We start from the raw sequence: 22,472 nt of genomic DNA, 5'->3' as shown, positions 1-22,472 counted from the left end.
AGGTCGCCTGAGGGCGTCTGTTCCCTCTCAGACAGGACGGGGTTAAAGGAGCAGCTGATTCGGGGGCTCTGGCTCACTCAGGCCGGGAGGAGGGAGGGGTACGGATGCGGGGCGAGCCTGCGGAGGCAGAAGCCGGCTTGACCTTGCACCGGCCTGAGGCGCGCCGTGTGTTCTCCCGGGGAAGTTGTCCCTGGATCACGGGACCCTGGCGGTGGCGGGCTGCACAGGCTCCCCGGAAGGGAGGTGTGGATAGTGACCTGTGCTCGCACATAGGCTTCTTGGTGGCGGCAGCAGCGGCCTTAGCGTCTCATCCCCGTCCCTGGGGTCCGCGCTGATAGCCGCGGCTCGCCCGCGTCTCTGGAGCTCCTTTAAGCGGCGCTTTTAATCCCCTCTCCTCGCGCACCAGGAAACAAAGCGGGAAGAAAAAGTCTCTTCGGCAGGTCCAGACTTTTCCCTGGATTTCCTCCCGGCTAGCCGTGGTGCACTAACCTCCTGCAGGCTGTGTTCATGCCGCCATCCCCGGTCCTCTCCCTGTAATCCGACCGAAGCCCGAGCCTCAGCTCCCAGCCCCGCCCTCCCCGGCGGGTGAGCAGACAAGCCCCTCGGGCTGGTGAGTGCTGGTCGGCACCGATCCTCTGTGAGGAAATCTCTCCACTTTGCCCTCCGCACCCCTGTTGCTGTGCTCTCCTCCGTGGCTCCGAAGCTTCCCCCTGCATCTTCTTTTTTCTTTTTTTCCAGTCATTATGCATAAATCCATCTCTTTTTTTAATTGAGGTATAGTTGATTTACAATATTATGTTAGTTTCAGGTGTACAACATAGTGACTCAAAATTTTTATAGATTATACTCCGTTTAAAGTTATTGTAAAAATTGGCTATATTCCCTGTGCTATATGGCATGTCTTTGTAGCTTATTTTATACATAGTAATTTGTACCTCTTAATCCCATACCCCTATCTTGCCCCTCTCCCCTCCCCGCTCCCCACTGGTAACCACTAGTTTGTTCTCTATATCTGTGAGTCTGTTTCTGTTTTGTTATATTCACTCATCTGTTTTATTTTTTAGATTCCATATATAAATGATAACATAAGAGTATTTGTCTTTCTCTTTCTGACTTATGTCCATCCATGTTGTTGCAAATGGCAAAGGGACAGTATCAGGCTCTAGGAATGCAGAAGTGATGAAGTCCCTGTCATCAAGGAACTGTTTAATAGAGGAGATAGGACAGGAATTTAGGTCACCTTGACCTTGAGCAGCTTTAAAGGCTGTGAGAGGCTGTTGCCAAAAAAAATCTTGGCTCTCTGTGCACTGATGCCGTACAGAAATAAAGCGACAGAGATTTTGGAGGATAAGAGAGATGGCTTTATTCCTCTGCCAGGCATAAGGGAAGACACAGCAGGCTAGTGCCTCAAGAACTGTGCCCCCCCCCCCATCATTCAGGGAATTAGAGAAGATTTTATATGCGGGGCTTGCAGTCCAGGGTATATGATAAGGATCAAAGTAGTGAAGGTCTTGCATTCTTTTTGTCCTTGCATTATTTCAAAACAGTCATAGTTGGCATCAGGCAGCCTGGTAATTGGGTCCATTTGTCTCTGGTTTATCGGCCTGTGACCTTCTTTCTGAAATGCAAAAGCTACAGTGGGTGATTGTTACAAGAGAGACCAGGTGCTTTGTGACCGCCTGGAGGGGTGGGTTAGGGAGGGTGGGAGGGAGGGAGACGCAAGAGGGAAGAGATATGGGAACATATGTTTATGTATAACTGATTCACTTTGTTATAAAGCAGAAACTAACACACCATTGTAAAGCAATTATACCCCAATAAAGATGTTAAAAAAAAAAAAAGAGAGAGACCAGGGAATGTAAACACCAGGACCAGGATGTAATTTACATAAAGTTAGGGAGTGGTAGGCACAGGAAGTAATTTACATAGTGTCAGGGAGTGGTAGGTTAAGCTTTGTGAAGTACAAATGTAGTTACAGACACTACAGATTAGTAACACTGAAAATAAAACAAGGAGTGATTAACTTTTTCAGGCCAGGTTATGTTTCTTCTCTAGCCTGTTCACTGTTCCCTTTATTTCCCTTGTTCTCAGGAGAGGGGGGAAAAGAAACCTCACTTCCATTTTTATTGCAACAAGGCATCTACAAAGTTCATCCTCCAGAGGACGGAGGACTTGGATGTGGCTGGGAGACCAGGCAAGTCTCCATGAAGGAGATGGCATTGAGCTGGATGATGAAAGTCATGGGTGTTGGGTGGGGGGTGGACAAGAAGGGTCCTCCTCAGACTTGCATAGTATTGACTTTGATCCTCCCCCTCCAGTCCTGGATAGAACTGTCATATCCCCATTTAGACCCCTAGGGATGTAATCTAGGCTTGGTCAGTGTACCCACCTTCACTCAGGCCAATCTGAAGGCCCCAACCTTTTGGTCACTCACTCACATGGGTATCCCTTTGACCCACATCCAGCTGCGTGTAGCTGAGGAATCCAGCCCTGGGAATTGTGAAACATCCGGATAATCTGCTCCATGGTTGCCCTCAAGTAACATGTAGCCTGGAGGCTTTAATTGAGTAGGCGTAAAAGGCTTCTTCCTTCCCAGCCCCACAGACCTCCAGACTCCTTCGGGATAAGTTGTCCACATGTCTTCCTCTAGGGTGAGGCTACATCTGGGTGGGTATACGTGTGGATTATCTCTTACTCAGAGGCTGCTAAGGCAGCCCCATTTCCTCCTCTTGTTTTTTTTCCTAGGGAGTAGATACTCCAGGTAGGAGAGGTCTGGGGCAGGGAGAAGGGAAGGGAAATGGATCCCTTTGAAAGACCCCAAATGATCTAACATGGGAGAAAGCCACAGAAGCTAGAGGGCCAGAGAAGTAGAGAAGGTATATGCAGGCTTAGGAACTTCAGGGCAAAATAAGACCAAGTGAAGAAAGGGTAGAAACTCGGACCTCCTTTACACTTGACCATGGTCAACATTGGCCTGGGAAAAGTGGACTATCAGCTCAACTAGGTTACAGTTTTTGTTTTTCTTATTTAAGAAAAAAAATAAGTTATTATGGTTATTGATGAGTGGGACCCCTGGGAGTTCCCACCACGATTTGCTCCCCTTTCAAATCCATTTTCCCCTCCTGGGGTGGATTTTAGCAGGTTGTAAATGCTAGGTTCCCATGACAGCTCCAGCTCATGGAGAAGAGAAACAAACACTCAAGGCACCTGGGTCCCTGATCTAACCGAATGTTCTTTTTCCTTCCAGCTTCCACGGGCTAGCCAGGCAATGTCACAGCAGAAGCAGCAATCTCAGGAGACTCCAAGTGCTCTCAGATGCCCCCCTCCCCAAGGCCCAAATCCTTCCCTGTTCTCCTGCTCCGTTCCTTGCACTCCCTGTATAGGAGGCTGTAGTTCTGTTTCCCAAAGGGCCTGGGATCAGAGCCCGGCTGGCTCTTGGAGAGCTTCCCCGGAAGCCCCACGGCCTCAGGGATGGCACAACCTACCACATCAAAGAGGAGAAGTGTTAAGGAGTATTAAGGTGACTGGCCCAGAAAAGGGGACACGAGGACAGCTGCTCTTGCCCCACCCGGGTCTCCGGCACTCATTCGCTGGAAGCTCAGGCCCCTCCCTCTCATTTGGGCTGGGAAACACCTCCTGGCGCCCCTGCACTTAGGAGGCCAGAACTCTGCTAAGCTGTACTTCCACATCTGTCCTCCACCCACCCCTTCAGCTCAGCACCAACACAGCTGCTTTGGAGGTGCGGCTGCTGTGAACACTTGAGGTTTCTGCTCAGATGTGCTGAGACTTTTGCAGGTGGAGGCTGCCCCTCCTTCTTTCCTCCTAAGAGAGCTGAGGATGTTTTAAAGAGACAGGTGGTTTTAGACTTACGTCTGAGTTCTCAGCATCCTCACATCCATTGACCTGTGTCATCCCCCGATCCTAGCACTGAAGGCATCAATGTAATAAACATATGCTGAAAACCTACTGTGTACCAGGCTCTGTGTTCACAGATGTAAGTTGGAGATTTGTTTCTGCTCTAGAAAAGCTTACAGTCTAGTGGGAGAAGCAATGTACACTCCAGACTGAAATATGTAGACTAATAAATATAATTTTAAGCTGATTGACATACTTATTTTTTTCTTACTTTGCATCTAAAAGAACTTAAAGGGGGAAAATAAAGTAAGAAAGGTCAAGGACAGCAGGGAGAGACTCATCCTGATGGTGTAGGTCAAAGGTGGCTTCCTGGGCTTTGGAAGGAGAAATTCAAAACAGAGAGAGCACACCACTTGTGGGAGAGAAGAATAGGCTCCCCGGGGTAGGGTTGGAAGCATTTAAACAGGGCCTTTAAGGATAAGCAGACTTTGGTACTGGGGCTGGGATGAGTAGGGAGGATCTTCCAGGTGGAAGATACAGCACAATGGAATGCAAGGCAAATGGGGTACTTGCCAATGACATGGATTTCAATTGGGCTGGATTGCCAGGTGTAGGATGATAATGTGGGACAGTTCATAACTCCAAATCCTTATGAAAACTCAAACCAACTGAATTTGCTGAACTTAAGGTTTAAAACTCCAGCTACCAAAAGATTATACCCAAGCTCAGAGTCTATCAGTCTGGGATTGGGGGGACCTGAGGTAAAGAAAGTATAGAGGCCTGGAGAGGTTTGAGGTTCAATTATGTTGCCTATCAGTATAAGTTTCGTGTGAAAATTTTAGCTGATTCTTATTTTCTGGGGGACACTGAAGTATTTTTTTTAACCAAGTACCCAACCCAGTAGACTGTATTGCCCAGGCTCAGAGCAGAATATCAGCCTGTCTATCATTTCCAATACACAGGATGCTTATTTCCATAGTTTAGTCATCCCCCCTATTGCTAGGACCTGATTTTGCCTCTGTTGTGAAATATTTATACCTAGTCATATACATATAGTATAATTATATATAATTATAATTTTAAACGTATAATTTTTTCTCATTAAACAAATGATACATACTTGTGTGTATGCAAGATATGTTAATGTAGATAAGCATAAGGAAGATGATCAAGACCAACCAAAAATCTTATCACCTAAAAATAACTACTGCTAATAATTTCATGGATCTATTTCCAAACTTTAAAACAATCACAAAATAAGATCATTTCAGAATATTGTATAACCTGCTGTTTTACTTAACAATGTAATTGTCAATGCTCTTCCATGCAAAAAAATATTGATCAACATTATTATACTCTATTGGATGAATACGCCATAAATTTATGTAACTAGTTCTCTGATATCTGGCACTAAAATTGTTTCCACTATTTTGCTGTTTAAACAACAGTAAATATATATATATATATATATATATATATATGTATGTATAAAATAATTTAGAATTGGAATTCTATTTTTAAAAATTTTTTATTGAAGTATAGTTGGTTTACAATGTTGTGTTAGTTTCAGGTCTACAGCAGAGTGATTCAGTTATATACATATATATTATATCCTTTTTCATATTCTTTTAAATTATGGCTTATTACAGGATATTGAATATAGTTCCCTTGGCTATACAGTAAGACCTTGTTTGTTTTACATATAGTAGTTTGTATCTGCTAATCCTAAACTCCTAATTTATCCCTTCCCCACCCCCTTTCCCCTTTGGTAAACATAAGTTTGTTTTCTATGTCTGTGAGTCTGTTTCTGTTTTGTAAATAAGTTCATTTGTATCATATTTTAGATTCCACATATAAGTGATATCATATGGTATTTGCCTTTCTCCTTCTGACTTACTTCACTTAGTATAATGATCTCCAGCTCCATCCATGTGCTGCAAATTACATTATTTCATTCTTTTAATATGGCTGAGCAATATTTCACTGCATATATATACTACATCTTTTTTATCAACTCATCTGTCAGTGGACATTTAGGTTGCTTCCATGTTTTAGCTATTGTAAATAGTGCTGCTACGAACATTGGGGTGCATGTATCTGTTCGAATTAGAGTTTTCTCTGGATATATGCCTAGGAATGAAATTGTTGGAATTCTAGAATTGCCAAAGATTATAAAGTTTTTTTATTTTATTTTTTTTCAGACCCTCCAGGAAAATTGCATCTTGGTAGCAATTACAATGCCTCCATTTAAGAAAATCATTTTTGGGAAAAGGATGCCTTTTTTCAAGAGCAAGAGTGAGTACTATGTTAAAAAAAATTACCCTAGCTGCAGAAAAAGAATCCCTCTTGTGAGAAGAAATACTTTCTGAGAAACTTGACAAGTATCTATCTATTTTACTGTCATGAAATTCATACTTTTAAAAAAATGTTTAGATGCTTTCTCCCTTTGAAGGAAAAAGGATGCTTTATATTGTATAAAGCAATGTCTTAGGAATTTTGATATACCATTGCTTAAGCTTCCATATTTAGTTGATAGGTTTTTAAATATTTTTGATTTTAGATATTCAGTTATGTCCATGTGAGAGATTTCTGGAAATGAAATCTCTTTTTCCCTAAGAAAAAAGCAAAATATAAACGTTTGGTTGATTGTGCAAAGCTTAATGTGAAAGAATATTTTTTTTCTATTTTTAATTTCTGCTCTTTATTGAAAACAGATATTCACCAAGTCAAAACAAAAAAAATTAAGTTTTGACAGAAACAAATTTTCTTTGACAAGAGTACTAGTTAATTCCCTCCACTAATTGTTCAACTTACATAGTATTGCATTGACACACTGTTCAGTCTGTATCAAATTGACTTCAAAATTACATTGAAAATAAACTAGTAATTTGATCATTGTTTTTCTTCATTAAGGTCTTCATTTGGCATCTTCACATTTTCTAAATATGTCTGTACATCAGAAATGTCAATATTATAAATACCTTTTTTGTGTTGCATTAGTATGGCTTTATTTTAATATCGTACACACAGTATACCTTTGTTTTATAGTAACAAATAACAAAAAACAAAGACTTCACATTTTGTGCAAAATGTGCTATATATGAAATCTTGGGCCAGCAAAAATAGGTAAGTGGTATCATCATTTTTCTTTAGAATGTATCTAACTTTACACTCTTAATGAATATTAAATATTTACACATTTTAAATATTTTCTACTTAGAAAAATTTTATGTTGACAGAGCATTGACATTTAATATGCCCTTTTATCTAATTTAAAAAAAATGTTAAATGCAATATTGTATGGACTAAATAAAGAACATGTAAATAAAAAAAAAAAGAGAATGAAAGAAAGCAAGTTGCTAGATATTTTAAAGAGCTCCCCAAGGACTTTGAAAGGTCCCTGAGTGAAGGTTTCACAGCATTGTGTACCCTCTTCACCAGTCTGGATTCCAGCCTTACAACAAGGGAGTTCTTGCAGGGGAACTGAGTTTGAGCTCAGTGATCTAATGCCAGGACAGCCCCTGACTCAGAATGCCCAGCTCTCCCTGGGTCTCCAGTCAGGACAGACGTGCCTCTCATTTGCCTGGCTCTGTGATCAACCTCTAGTGAGGCTGGCCTAGCCCACTCCCTAGGTCTAATGTGCTTTCAGCAGCTCTTAGTTTACGACGTCTGCAGACCAGATTTTATATTACTAGATCCTATACACTTCATGACATAGCACAAATAGTAATAAAAAATCATTGTTTTTATTGATCTCTGTAAAGTTGTTACAAATAAAATATTAAAACAAAATCATCCTGAGGTGAAAGAAAGTATGTGGTGCTAATTTCCACTCTTATTTAGTGGAAGGCAAGAAATACTGCCTAAACGTGGCAGGTGAAGAAATAGAATTTTAGTTATAGTATTTAAAGTTATAGAGGTAGCCAATAGTAGTATGAAAAATAAAACCATGTCTAAATAAGGAGGAGGAGGGGAAGGGACAATGAACATGAACTTCATTCACTGTGTTTCATTGGGGGAAGTAAATAGGTCTGAAAGGAGGCAAAGAAATAAAGGTATAAGCAGGTTATTTACAGTGACACATTTTTTCATATTACAACCTATTGAATCACTTGATTTTTAATTTTCATTTCTATATATTACTTTTTCTAAAAATCAATCAAATCACATCCTAGTTTTACATTCCTGTATGAGTCCTAGGCCAAACTGTCCTTAACAGAGTGAGTGTTAAGTTCAGACCCCTGTCAGGTGGAACCCATTTCAAATCTCTGATAATTCTGTGATTTTACTCAAGTTTCTGTGCTTTTCTATGGCTCAGTTTCCTCATTTAGAAATAAAGTAAAATAAGAGTATCTGTTTCATGGGACTGTGGAGGGGATTATATATGATATTGTAGGTAACACGTTTTGACACACATGTTAGTTGTAATTTACATTTGGGGTGTACTCTATGTTTTAATAGGCTTTTTTATTTAACATAGTTTTAGATTTACAGGAAAGTTGCAAAGATAGTACAGAGAATTTCCCATGTCCCCTGTAACAGTTTCCCCTGTTGTTGAGATCTTACACTAGTATGGTACATTAATTACAATTAAAGAATAAATATTGATACATTATTATTAACTAAAGTCCATACCCATATTTTATTCAGATTTCTTTAATTTTTAACTCGTGTCTCTTTTGTGGTCCTGGATCCCATCCAGGACACCATATTACATTCTGTTGTCTTGTCTCCTTAGGCTCCTCTTGACTGTGACAGTTTCTTAAACTCTCCTTATTTTGGATGACTTTGACAATTTTGATGAGTACTGGTCCGGCATTTCGTAGAAGGTCTCTCAGTTGGGATTTGTGTGGTGTTTTTCTCATGATTAGAATGAGATTATGGCTTTGAGGGAGGAGGATCACAGGGGTAAAATGCCATTCTCATCATATCATATTACATATCATATCAACATATCAACGGTACATACTATCGACATGACGTCGCTGTTGATACCGACCTTGATCACCTGGGTGAGGTAGTGTTTGTCAGGTTTCCAAACTGTAAGTTTACTCTTTTTCCTTTCATTTCTGTACTCCTCTCTGGAAGGAAGTCACTATATGCAAGCCCATTCAAAGGGGTAGGAAGTTATGCTCCATCTCCTTGAGTGGGCAGTAGCTACACAAATTATTTGGAATTTTTCTGTAGGAAGATTTATCTGTTTCTCTCTGTTTCTCTCTCTCTCTTTCTCTTTATTTAAATTTATTCAATCATTTATTTATATCAGTAGGACCTCATAGATATTGGGTATCTATTTATTTTATACTTTGGGTTCTAATCCAATGCCAATTTATTTATTTTTTTGTTCATATTATTCCAGCTTTGGGAGCTCTTTCAATGAGCTCCAGTGTCCCTTTGGCTTAACCCCATTTGGATTCTTTTTTAAGCACTTCCTTGTTTTATGGCATTATAAGATGATCCAGGTTCATTTTGCATATTCTCTGCCCCAGTCCTAGATTCAGCTATTTGTCTTGTGAGCCCTGCTTTGTTTTATTAGGAAATTACATTATAAACCAAGATCTGGGTGTTGGTTGTGTTCACTGCTACTGGGGTGTCATTGCTTCTTGGCCTTCCCAGTGGATGGAGCTTTGAAATATACATGTGCATACTAACCAGTGTATAGGCACAGGTCTGCAATTCTTTCAATAGTTATCCATTGGTATCTATATTCAGCTGAAAATGAATTCATACTGATGACTTCAACTCTAATTCAGTATCTCATGGTTTATCCTAGCCTCTTTCTTTGTTCCTCTGTAATCGTCCACTCCAACAATGAGAAATTAGCTCCCACCATTTGCCACACATTCACTTATTTGTTCATTCCCAGTATGCAGGAATGGTATACTCTGTTTTGAAAACAAAGTTATGAAAGCCCAGAAGTAATTTCATGCTGTGCAAGCAACGTTTTTTCTTGCCTCTGGAGGCTATATAGACTATTGATTAAAGAGGAAAGAATGGTGAGCCAGGGTGCTTGAAGCTGGGTAAAGATGGGTCAGGATAGAGACCAGGCATCCTGAAGACCAAGGGACTAAACTGAAATGGACTGTCACTCCATGGGAGCTCTTTCAGCGAGCTCCAGTGTCCCTTTGGCTTAACCCCATTTGGATTCTTTTTTAAGCACTTCCTTGTTTTATGGTATTATAAGATGATCCAAGTTCATTTTGCATATTCTCTGCCCCAGACCTAGATTCCACTCCCCAGAAATCATCTGCTATACATAGACTCTGCTCAGCTTCCTCCTCCCGCCATCCCGTCTTAGCAGACTCACTTCCCAGGAGCAAGCTCATCACATGGCTTGGGCATAAAGCATGAGATCACAGACACCTTGTGTGGGACTATAGGCATGAGAAAGCCTCATTCCATACCCAGGCACGGGTTAGGACCAGTTTGGATTCTCTCGATGAATCAGGGTAGGAGAGGACATAGCATCTCTGTCATAAAACTACATGTAGGAGATCAGGAAACAGTAGGGGACAGCCTATAGGTAGATCAAAGAACACAAGTATTAAATTTGTGACCTAAATATTTACTATACCTCAGACTAATGATTAGTTCTGAACTTTCTGGTAGATAAAATCTAAAGAGACAAATTATCTGATATATATAGTCTTCAAGAGAAGTCTTGCCCTTCCTAACAATGGATTCTAAAAGAAATTGTTTGCAATGATCAGGGATACACTTAAAAACATTATTAGAACAAAATTACAGATGGAGGACAACCACTATTGTTTTACCTCCCATTGAGAAAAGCAAGTCACATTAAAACAAATTCCTGCTTATTAACATGGCAGAGAGGGTCAACTGAGAGTATAAGGAAGCTTGAAATCAGAAGGTCTCACAGGTCTAGTCATAGCTTTGTTCACAAAGGATGTAACTCACCCATCTGTGAAACATGGATAATAAAAGTACCTCCATTCTTCATTCTGGTCTGAAATGATGCTCAAATAAGATAAAGGGGTCTAAATAAACCTATCTTACTGCTCTGTTAACCACCTGCTCAGGCTTCTTCTAACACCTAAAAAGAACAGAACCTAAGTCCCAGACTGCTCTCTCTCTCTCCAGATGCTCTGTCAATTCTCTCAAGTCCCTGAATTCTGACGGATCCCTCCTCCTCCCTTGAGCTTTAGTATGCCCTCTCGACATGGACCTGTGATGTCTCCATTCTTCTCCTTCTGATTGAAGTCCCAGAAGTTCTACCCTTATCTCTGACAGGTTCTCTCTGTCCTGCTTTGATTGCCAGTGGAGTAGAGAGATTGACATACTCTCTGAACCCCATACAAACTCAGTCCCTGCCTGGATCGAACACTAGCTCTACTCATTTTTCTAGTGCCTAGTTAATAAGTTTGCTCTCAGACCCTACAGGCAAATGATTTTTAGGGAACTTTCCTCATTATAGCTTTATATAATAGCTCTGATATATGAGAGCCATTTTTCAAATATATGACTCCAATTAACCCTGAATTTTTGCCTGATCCATCCCAATGTCTATTGTCACAGCTTGCAGCCTCAACCTATGCATGACTCATGGGGATATTTGGAGGAGATGGTGGTGGACATGTTGGGGGTGGGAGGTGGGAAGAGTGTCGTGAAACCAGTTTTTCCCAGTCACTGACATGTTCTCATGATATTCATTGTTATTTATAAATCTTTAGAGAAATAAAAATATAGGCCCTCAGCACTGAGTGACACTGAACTAGCCAAATAGTAATATAATAATACCAACAACAACACAAAAAGAAACAGCAACAATCTGTATTTATAGAGCACCTACTATGTACAACCTGACTTCTAACGACTGTATGCATATTATTTATGTAATCATCACAACAGCTCTATGAAGTAGATGTAATTTTTATCACCATTTTACAGATGAGTAGTCATAGTACAGAGAAGACAAGTGACAAGCCTAACGTTGTACAAATAATAAGTGATGGAACCTGGATTTGAAGCCGGGTGATCCGAGTGCAGATACTAGACATTTAACCCCTATGCTGTGCTCCCAAGAGGATCGTGCTCCCCCTCTGCCCACGCCAAACATAAACACTGGGTGAAGTCAATTGACCTTAAGTGTCATCATAATTCTGCCTCTGTTTTAACTCTGTGAAATGACTTATCTGATCCTTCAACTCTCATGTGTGAAATGAAACCATATAACGAAGCCAAACAACACATTTTATTTGCAGTTAATTCACTCATTCAACAAATAAATAAGTACTGACTCTATGTCAAGAACGGTTTTCGAGGTATTGCCATTATTTCTTTATTATCTGATCTCATGCATTTATTAGATAAAATTTTCTCACAAAAATAACAGAAAGGAAATGGCCTACTTTGTGAGGTAATGAGTTCTCCAAATAAAAGCATTTCATTTCAGGCCGGAAAACATTAGGCATATGGGAGAGGGGATATAAGCACCTGACTAGGTGTTTGCTAAGACCCTTCCAAGGCGGAATGAGTTTGTGGGTTGACAGTGCTCCTTACATCTTTTAACTGCCTGTGAAGATCCCTGGAGGAGCTTGGAGGAAGGGATTAAGAGGGTGAGGAAACACTGCTGCCCGAAGATTCTAGGGCTGACTTTCATTCTATGGTACTACCATACATACATACTACACTTTAGGACGGTATTTCCCAAACTAGCAGAATCACCCAGAGCATATTTAAACAATGTAAATACTTATGACCCACTCCTCAGAGATTATAACTCAATAGGTCTTAATTGGGAACCAGGAATCTGCATTTTAACAGTGCTTCCCAGATAGCTCAGATGCACAGAAGGTGTAGAGTCTCTGATCTATAACAGCACCAAGATCAAGACTGAAAGAATTCTTTCCTTGCTTCATGCAGTTCCTTGCTGGGTCCCTATTATTCTTCAGCCTAGAACTGTGTGATCTTCACTTGCTCATAAACTTTCCAATATTCAGTTTTTCCATAGGCAGTAACACCTAACTCACAGTGTTGTTCAGAGGAGAAAGTAAAACCTATGAAATGTAAGACAAATGTGGGGGAATGTGAGGGACTCCCCTTGTGGGACTACTACCTCTAAAGTATGAATGGCTTAGAACTACAGTTCACAGACTGACAGAGCAGAAAGTCCTGATGCCACAAACTGAGCAACTTGCCTGAGGCTTCTTAATGCCTGCCCCCTATCCTCTTACATTTTATAGAACTGTCCTTCCTAGGTAAAGATAACACTCCTGATCCAACTGGAAGCTGGCTTTTCAGTGAGAGGTGGTATTACCATCCCTGCCTTTTCCTTAAGATGTGTTAATTGCAAGCTGAAAGATACAATCTACTGGGTTATCCCTTTTTGACACAGTGGAGAGAATGATGGTGAAGTCTTTAGCATGTGGTTGTGATGAGCCAGAGATATTATGTGTACAGCAGTCACTAAGTATGGGAGGATGGTGGAGCCAAAGATCTGTTCTGTTCACCTTGGTGAACATCAGAAGAGAGGGATGAAGTTATACAAGAGCAGGAAACTCTGTTGCTATAGGTTGTGGTGTCTCATTTCTTGGAAGATTTATAAATATCTTCTTGGGATCATTGCCTGGAGGAGAAGCATAGGCAAGGTGATCTCTCTGCATCCTTTCTGATCTTAGGACTAAAAGGCATCATTTGATGGTGACATTTGTAAATACAAGCTGCAATAAGAGGTCTTAGTTATTGCTCCACTCACTGAGGTCAACTGAGGGACCAGGGTAGAGCCCAGGATTCAAAGAGGGATGCTTACATTTGTTACCACAACAACCATCAAAGATGACCAATCAGAAAGTCACTCAGGTCCTAATATGATCAAGCAGGCCCTAAGCACAGAGGTCTCATCATTACCTCAGAGATCAAGATAAAACAACACAAATAACCACACTCACTTTACAAGTGAAGACACTGAGGCCTGAAAGAGGCAAGTGACCCACAGCTGGCCAGTGTCAGGACTGGGCCTGTGCCTCAGGGATGACCTGCTACTTCATTCTAAGGGAGTTTTCTACAGTTGGAGAATTTAGAGAAAGGAGGGGTCGTAATACTGGCACCAGATGACACTGGTGTGTGTTCCCCAATACCACAGGAATAGGACTCAGCAGCCAGGGAATACTTGGGACTGCAATAAAGAATGATGTTTGTACTGTACCTACAGCTTACAGAACCCCACTCAATGCTGGTGTTGGTTTCTTCATTCAAACCACCATCCTATACATGGTGGGCCTACGTCTCTAGTCGACACTATACAGACAGGGGCGGGGGATTGGCTTTTGTGACCATGTCACAGAAATCATGGGGATGTGTTATGCTGAGCAGATCTTGTCCCTTTCTTCCATCCACTAATTGGGATGGTCTCAGACCCCCGGGGCCAGGTCATTGAACATGGGTCATGACTGTTCCTTCCACTCCAAGGAAAGCACAAGCAGCATGCGTCCTTCAGCAATGCGGGTGTGAATCCCACTGCCCTTGAGAGGACCATGAATCCTCTCCCAGTGCAGTTTGCCAGAGTCAGACCCACATGTCTGCCTGCCATTTGGGATTCTGTCCCATAGGAGGACTGTTCAAAGATCTGACCACTCAAGTCAGAAAGAAGATCCTTATTTTCCTTTATTTCATCACTTAGGAATTAGCTTGATAAGAATCTCATGCATACCAATGCTGGCCTGATTGGTACCTCACCCTTCCATTAAGGGCACACCCAAGACAGCAGGAATCCAGAGCACGCTTGAATCCTCAGGCAGGCAGGATGGTGAGGAAGTGCTTGGGCAGATGAGGATAGAGTCAAGGAATATATGAGGTCCAGACAGCCCTCGAGGAAGAGAAGACCCTCCAGTCACCTTCCAACCAGTCCCTCTGTCTACAAGCTCATTAACAAAGAGCTCCCCCGAGTCCAGCTCTGATCCTCACATCAGATTTGTAGCCTGGTTGTCACCATAGACTTCAGCTTAAGTAACCAAATCAAGGCACCTAAGGCCACCTAACCCAAGTAATCTTTCTAAAATAAAAATCTCATCATGTCCCTCCTTTGATTAAATGGTCAAGGAGGACCCAGTTGTCTCTAGTCAAAAGTTTTTAGGCAGCATGATCTAGTTTTCAGATGAAATTGATTGTTTGCCTCTAACACATAAAGCGGGTAAAGGTGCAATGACTCTATTGCAACAGGGGGTAAGTGGAAGGTCCAGATTGCTGTCTGCTCAGGATCCCCCTCTCAGGTAGCCCAAATAGTCAAGAATTTAGGATAAACGATCATTTAAAATCTGACTCAAAGTTTTTAGGAACCCCCATATCAGTAGAATGGTGAGGGAAAGGAAGGAAACTAAAATGTATTTTCAATGTACTACCTGTCAAACATTATTTGCATTATTACACTAAATAGCTCTATGAGATTCTTATGGTTAACTCTATTTCACAGGTTAAAAAAGAAAAAGAGAGACAAGGCTCAAAAATACTAAATAACATACCCATGGTTCAAAGGCCAGTGCCCCAATTCCAAGACTCATCTTCTTCCAGCTTCTGTGCATGCAGAGACATGAAACTGACACGTAGACAAGGGTGGAGGCAGGGAGGGAGGGCTGGAATACCCCCAGAGCAACAGAGCAACTCATACTGTCTGCAGGTGTGGCTCTCTGAAGAGGTGATGTTTGCACAACCTGGGTAACAGGGTTCCAAAGGATATAATTTTGGAAGCTATTAATCTATAGGCTAAAGTAAACAACCCAGCAAGTAAAGCTCTTAATGCTCTGGATCCTCCCTTCCTTTCTGTCCAGTTAGTGTCCCACTTCTTGCTTTTATCCAATAGTATGGCTACTCTGTTTCCAGGAAAGATCAAGCCCTTTCACATCTCCGTGCCTATGCATGTGTTCTGCTTCCCTCTACCTAGAATGCCTGTTTCCCTCTCACCCCCTGACTAACTTGCACTCTGTTTTTGAGCCTCAGTCTTGTTTTATCTGTAACGTGGGATTAACAGCAAGGAACTCAAGAAATAATGTGTTGGAATAATGAAAATAACATGTTTGATGGATGAGAGGTTGAGAATAAATCTTAATTCCCTTCCTTTCTCTCATATCATCCCACTTGTATCATTCATTCCTTAAGGGCAAAGAAGTATCTTAATCTTTGAATTCACAAAATCCTGCACCTAACAGGTACTCAGTGAAAAATTAATGTCATTAAAATGGTCATTTCAAAGTTACTGCAAGAAAGGAGTTTCTGTTGGGATAAATAATTTTTCATTATTGAAACAGTAATTCATTGATGATTTTGGATCAATACAATAGAACAATGTTTTCCAACCTTTGAAAATTATTTGTAATATTTTAGTGGGGGCCATGCAAAGAAGGAGCATAATTTTGCCCATCCCACAGATCTGGGCTTCAATAGCTCACACTCTTAGATAGGAGGGACACGATTAAGCAAGAGTCACATATATACACAATACTCTCTTTTGTCACAACCAGACAAGTTAAATAATTTCCTCTAATAAGTGGGATGAAATAACTAGACTATATGGAGTTGCTTCTTCATCATGTGGCTTACCTTGCAATGTTTCACATCCTCACATACACACCAGCCATCATCTCTCCCCTCTTCATCAAGTTCACCACTGCTCCCAACCTCAGATAAAATAAGTTCAGGGAAAACAGCAAACCAGGAAAGGTAGCACTTGGATGTTAATCCTTGGAGGTCTGATGCTCATAAATGCAAATACACACTTGAAGATGTACTGAGACCATCTGGTCCAGTCTCCTCTGAAACCCAGGGGGAGTAACAGAGCCAGGACTAGATTCCTGACTTCCATTGTCAAGTTCTTGTGGTTCGTTTTCATTGATGACTTTATCCTGGGAGCAGCCTCCCACACCCCACCCATTTGCTTGCTGCTAACCTGGCCTCCCAGGTACTCTCTCTCCAGGAGTGAAAGGAGAGAGACTTTTGTCTCAACCATAGCTCATTAATTCACTGAGCAAATACTTTTTGAGCACTTACAAGATGTCAGGCACTGTGTAGGTGCTGAGGATAAAGAGTGAACCAGCAAACACTGACATTTCACTCTATCCAGGATGACAGATATAGAAAAATAAATACAAGCATGGTGTTATGAGAAATACCGTAAACTGTGGCAGCATTTCATAGGAGATACAAGGATTCAGAGCAAAGGAGTAGGGACAGGCATTAGAAAAGAAAAGGAGCTGATCCTTCTCCAACACAGGAAGTCACAAAGGATGGTTGCAGGCATGAGTAGACTTGGTGGTAGGAAGCGGAGTACTTTACACTTGACGGTGCTGTTTACCCCATGAAGTAGGGGCAGTATCATCTATCTAGAGGCAGCATCAAGTGTTTCAGAGGTTCAAGAGAGGAGGAAAGGCATGATGTGTGTGCACAGTAAATTCAGAGAAGTATACAGGATTGCCAAGCAGTATTTTGGGCTCAACCAGGTGGATGATTATGATCTTAAGATAATGCCAACTTTCCAAAGGATCTGTTTTTGTTTTGTTTTTAATTTTCATAACAGCTAGGCATAGCAGGGCAGATTCAGCCAGGGTTTGGGTTTTGTCCATCAAGTGCATTAACAAGCCGAAGGGGCAAGAAAGTTTATTATATTGGCCAAAGAGTGGTTGAAATGATGAACTAAGAAAAGCAAACTAGGAAATGTTGCTGGTGGGCAAGGCTCTAGTAGGTTCCAGTGGATATAATGAAGGAAGTTGCAAACAAGGAACTGTGATCAAAGAAAGAGGTGGCTGGATTCATGGTCTCAGAGAGTTAGGAGACCTGGCTTCTAGTTCAGACTCTGCAGGACTCAGAGCATCTCCTTCATCTGCTCTGGCTTTCAGTTTCGTCATCCATGTGTGGAGGGTAAATAGTGGCCTGAAATCCTTTCCAGCTGGGCTTTTCTATGAGTCTACATTGTTGGTCAATGTTTTAGGCACTTTGGGATCTGAATCAGATACACTGAGCCTTTGATTGTGGCCCAAGTGTGCTTGGATTATTGGTCCCAAACCTGTTGATCGAGTTTTCAGAAACTCCTTCATATGTTCGGGTGACCCAACATTTGTGGCTTTAGATTTTTATCTCAAGCATGAGTTGGATTCCTCCAGAAACCCTAAATTCAATCCCAAAGCTGTGCCATTATAAACTCCCTTATAAATCACGATCTTCTCATCTTTATGGAAATAATTCCAGGGCTTATGGAGGGGAGGGATGCTCTGGAAAGATACTCATGAACATCCAATGGTGACCCAGTGTGACAAAGTGACAGAGCCACTTGAATGTGGGAAATTGTCATCATAACCACCTGGTTGAGAACAGCTTTCACATGATTTATTCCCTTGAGTTAGGTGCAGGATATGTATAAAAGACGTCAGATCACACTATCTCCTCATTGCATTTGACATATCATCACTTGCCCAAGGTTAGAAGAACAAGGTGAGTGTCCTCATTGATCTGATGGCAATTTGGGGGTGGCTGGGACTGCCACACATCAGCTGAATGGGACAGGTTGGAGAGAATGGGAACTACCTGGTAACTGCAGGAAGATAAGGCTCATGAAGATCATTGGTGTGGCTCAGAAGTAGCAATCCTAGGGGAGATAAATGGTAACCAGAGATTGGGCCAGTGGTGGGGGAGGCTACTTGGTAGGACAAGAGACAGCCACACAGGGCTGAAGGTAGAGCCCATGATGTAAGAATGAAAAGAAGGGAGATGATGAAAACAGGTGGAGTGACCATGGGCTGAGGCTAAACATGTGGTTTCTAGAATGCATAAACCAGATAACGTTATAAAAGAAACTTACGAGTTTTGAAACTGCCTAGTGCCCTATGTTACTGCCTTTAAAGTCAGGAGTCGTAGGAGAACCAGGACAGGTAGGAGAAGGTGTTACCAAAGTCTAACTTACCAACTGCCTGATTTCTCCTATGCCAGGAAAGTAGGGCTACTCTGCTGTAAAGACATGGGCCCTGGAACCACAAAATCAATTACAGAACTTCAGACTCTGGAAAAAATACTGATACAAATGAGATTTATAATCACTGAACTTTTGAAATATCTGCATTGCTTTATAGAGCAACTGAACATTTCCCAAGATGTCCCGCCAACAAAACCAGCAGAAGTGCCAGCTCCCTGCCAAGTGCCTCCCCAAATATCCACCCAAGCACCCCCTAAAGGCTCCTCAGGCCCTGGCTCCCTGCCCCCCTCCTGCCCCTTCCTGCTGTGTCCCCAGCTGCTGTATTTCTGGCTTTGGAAGCTGCTGCTCTCTGGTGTCCCACCGGTTTCCAAGTGTCTACTTATGCCAGCCCCAGCCTTCCAACTGCTGTGAGGTGGAACCCTCTGGATGTTCCAGTTGCTGCCATAGTGTTGGGGCTACAGCTGATCTGCAACCTTGGAGGAGCAAAAGAGCCACAGCCAAAGAACAGTCTGGAGCTGACATCACTTCTCACTCTCGGTTTTATTCGTCCCTCTCCTCCTGAATTAAGCTGCCTAGATGTGTACATGATGGATTCCTCTTTTTCCTGAAAATCTCACACTTCCTGGCCTTAGCTCTGGTCCTAGGTCAAGAAGACCTGAACGCTGGAGAAAACTCTACTTCCCAAAGCCTTATCAGTGTGCACAAATAAAGCTTATCTTTCCCGGCACCCCAAACTAATTAGAGTTTGTTGATTTCCCCCATCCTCAGCTTTGGGGAGCTTCCAGGAACCTGGATTCCTTAAGCAGATTCCCACAAATAGCCACCAGATGGGAAATTCCCTCTAGGTAGACCCTGGGTCTGAGCAGCCTGAGAGGGCTGTGAAAAAAATATCCAGAGGGGAATAAGAAGGGGATGTTCCCAAAGTATCAGTGACCCTGTTCCACTGCTATTGCCACATTTGCCACCATCACTGACATTTCTTCCTACTCATAAAGGACACGCTACTTCCCAGTCCCAGAACTTAGCCTCCAGATCATTTTTATTTGGGGGAATCACATGCTTAAGAAGGAAATGCCACAGGGGTACATGTAGTTTTCAGATCTCAGTTCAAAAAGCCATGAAAAACGCTCTCCTTGAGTGAATCCTCCTGACTGAGTCCCTCACGCCTTCTCTTTACACAGGCGCCAGAATCTGGTGGGAATGTACACCACGGTCCAGTGAGCATAATACCCCCGAGAGACGTTTGGGCCTTGGTGTTGCTATCCACCCTATGTGGTTTCTTTTCCTCCTCTATTTAATGGGACAAATGCCATGGGTTGGGGGGCAAGTTCTCAAGGTACTTTTTCCAACCCAACAGTGGGCCATAGGCAACAGCAATGCTCTGCCCATCCTTCAGGACTATGGTTCTTTTTTTAAATTTTTATTTTATATTGGAGCATAGTCGATTAACAATGTTGCATTAGTTTCAGGTGTACAGCAAAGTGATTCAGTTATACATGTATCTCTTCTATTTCAAATTCTTTTCCTATTTAGGTTATTACAGAATATTGAGCAGAGTCCCCTGTGCTCTACAGTAGGTCCTTGTTGGTTATCTATTTTAAATATAGCGGTGTGTACGTGTCAATCCCAAATTCCCAATCTATCCCTCCCCCCTCCTCCCCCTGCCCCGGTAACCATAAATTCGTTCTCTAAGTCTGTGAGTCTGTTTATGTTTTGTAAATAAGTTCATTTGTATCATTTTTTTAGATTCTGCATATAAGCAATATCATATGATATTTGTCTTCTGTCTGACTTACTTTACTTAGTATGATAATCTCTAGGTCCATGCATGTTGCTGCAAATGGCATTATTTCATTCTTTTTTATGGCTGAGTAATATTCCATTGTATATAGGTACCACATTCTCTTTATCCATTCATCTGTCAATGGACATTTAGGTTGCTTCCATGTCTTGGCTATTGTAAACAGTGTTGCAATGGACACTGGGGTGCATGTATCCTTTCGAACCATGTTTTTCTCCAGATATATGCCAGGAGTGGGATTGCTGGATCATATGGTAGCTCTGTTTTTAGTTTTTTTGAGAAACCTCCATACTGTTCTCCATAGTGGCTGTACCAATTTACATACCTCCCAACAGCGTAAGAGGATTCCAGTTCTTCCACACCCTCTCCAGCATTTACTGTTGGTAGATGTTTTGATGATGGTCATTCTGACTGGTGTGAGGTGATACCTCATTGTAGTTTTGATTTGCATTTCTCTAATAATTAGTGATGTTGAGCACAAAAGCATAATATTAAAATGGCCAAGACAATTCTAAAAACCAGGAGTAATTTGCAGGGACTAGTTCTACCAGGTATTATATATTTATAATATATTATGAAGCTGTTATATAGATAGTGTGGTACTAGACCATGAATATACAGACAGATCAATAGGACTCAATGGGAAGCTCAGAGCTGGGACCAAATATATAGGGGAAATTAATTAAGTATCAGGTAAATTGCATAACTGGGCAGTTTCCAGAAAAAGAAATATTATGGCTCCCAAGCATAATGAAAGAAAATTGAGCTGACTTACTAAGAAAAACTCAAACCTACTCTTGAAATATCAGTTTTAACTTATCAGGTTGATAGAGCACAATTAGTTTAATAATGAATTCATTGTGTGAGTTTGTGGGGAAATATGCAGTTTTACACATTGTGAGGAATGATGTAAACTGGTGAAACATCCGTGGAAGAAAAATTGACAACGTCTCTCAGTTTTATCTTTTGGGGAAGCAACTGCACTTAGGGAAATGTATGCTATAACCATTCTCCCCGAGGCACGATGTATGTACAGTGTGTCACCACAGCATTGTTTGCAAGAGCTCAAATTGGGAATTCCCATGTGTCTCTAGATTATTATTCAGACAGCAAACTGAATGAAGATACTCTTTATGTACCGAAATGGAATGATCCCCAACATGAGAAAAAGCAGTGAGCAAAACAATGTGGAGTTTCTCTTATTTTGTTAAAAGAAGGAAAGGTATACATGTTTGTGTGTGGCTTTTAGCATATAAAATACCCCTGGAAAGATATTTGAGAAACTGATTGCTATTGGATGAAGGGATTGGAGTAGCAGGGGGAAATTGCACTGTGTATCCTTTTTACCTTTTGGGTTTCAAACCAAATAAATATATGATAATAATGGATAATATCAAAGGAGAAGTACAGGAAGCTGGACCTCAGGGACCTGAACCCAGAAGTGAGAGACCACAAGGATTTGCTCCATTACAGAGCAAACTGGCCTCAATTTTCTCATCACCAATAAATTTAGCTCCTATAACTAAAGAAGATGGTCATAATCATCCCTAATTTTGATGACAGAGGCAAAAAAAATAAATAGGAGGTAGGAGTGGGGCTGTGAAGGGACACATTCTGTTAGTTTGGATGATGTTTGGAGAACAGACTTTAAAAACAGGTTTCTCACCTTGTGCAAATGAAGTTTGGAGTTATAGCAGCCCACACACAAAAAAGTTTGGAGACCACAGCCCACACACAAAAAAGTAACTAACAATCAGCATTCATGCATTCAACCAACATTGTTTATTCCCTATATGTCAGAGACTATTCTAGAAGCTTGAGGTGAGTCCGTGCGAAAAAAAAAAAAAAACTTTGCCCATTTGGAGGTGACATTTTGGTGAGAGAAGAAAGACAATAGACAAA

General features: G+C 41.4%; 1 protein-coding gene across 2 annotated transcripts; it reads left to right on the top strand.

Moving 5' to 3' along the window:
- Window positions 1-234: 234 nt before the first annotated feature.
- Window positions 235-19,344, top strand: LOC132515973 (late cornified envelope protein 7A-like). 2 transcript variants are annotated; one of them, XM_060142351.1, is made up of 3 exons: window positions 235-610; window positions 6,057-6,150; window positions 18,927-19,344. In XM_060142351.1, exon 3 carries the CDS (start codon window positions 18,948-18,950, stop codon window positions 19,329-19,331), a length of 384 nt encoding a protein of 127 aa, XP_059998334.1. In that variant the 5' UTR covers window positions 235-610; window positions 6,057-6,150; window positions 18,927-18,947; the 3' UTR covers window positions 19,332-19,344. The 2 variants fall into 2 exon arrangements, 1 of the variants encoding a protein (XP_059998334.1); XR_009539224.1 differs by lacking the exons at window positions 6,057-6,150; window positions 18,927-19,344 and adding an exon at window positions 2,092-2,182.
- Window positions 19,345-22,472: the final 3,128 nt, after the last annotated feature.

This window comes from Lagenorhynchus albirostris, chromosome 2 (genome assembly GCF_949774975.1).
Source record: "Lagenorhynchus albirostris chromosome 2, mLagAlb1.1, whole genome shotgun sequence".
NCBI classification, from domain to species: Eukaryota; Metazoa; Chordata; class Mammalia; order Artiodactyla; family Delphinidae; genus Lagenorhynchus; species Lagenorhynchus albirostris.
The sequence above is the reverse complement of the archived record's forward strand: the minus strand, read 5'-3'. Positions and strand labels throughout refer to the sequence as shown.

Excerpts from the sequence above, each read along its gene's own strand:
- LOC132515973 (XM_060142351.1), top strand. The coding sequence starts at position 18,948 with ATGTCCCGCCAACAAAACCAGCAGAAGTGCCAGCTCCCTGCCAAGTGC.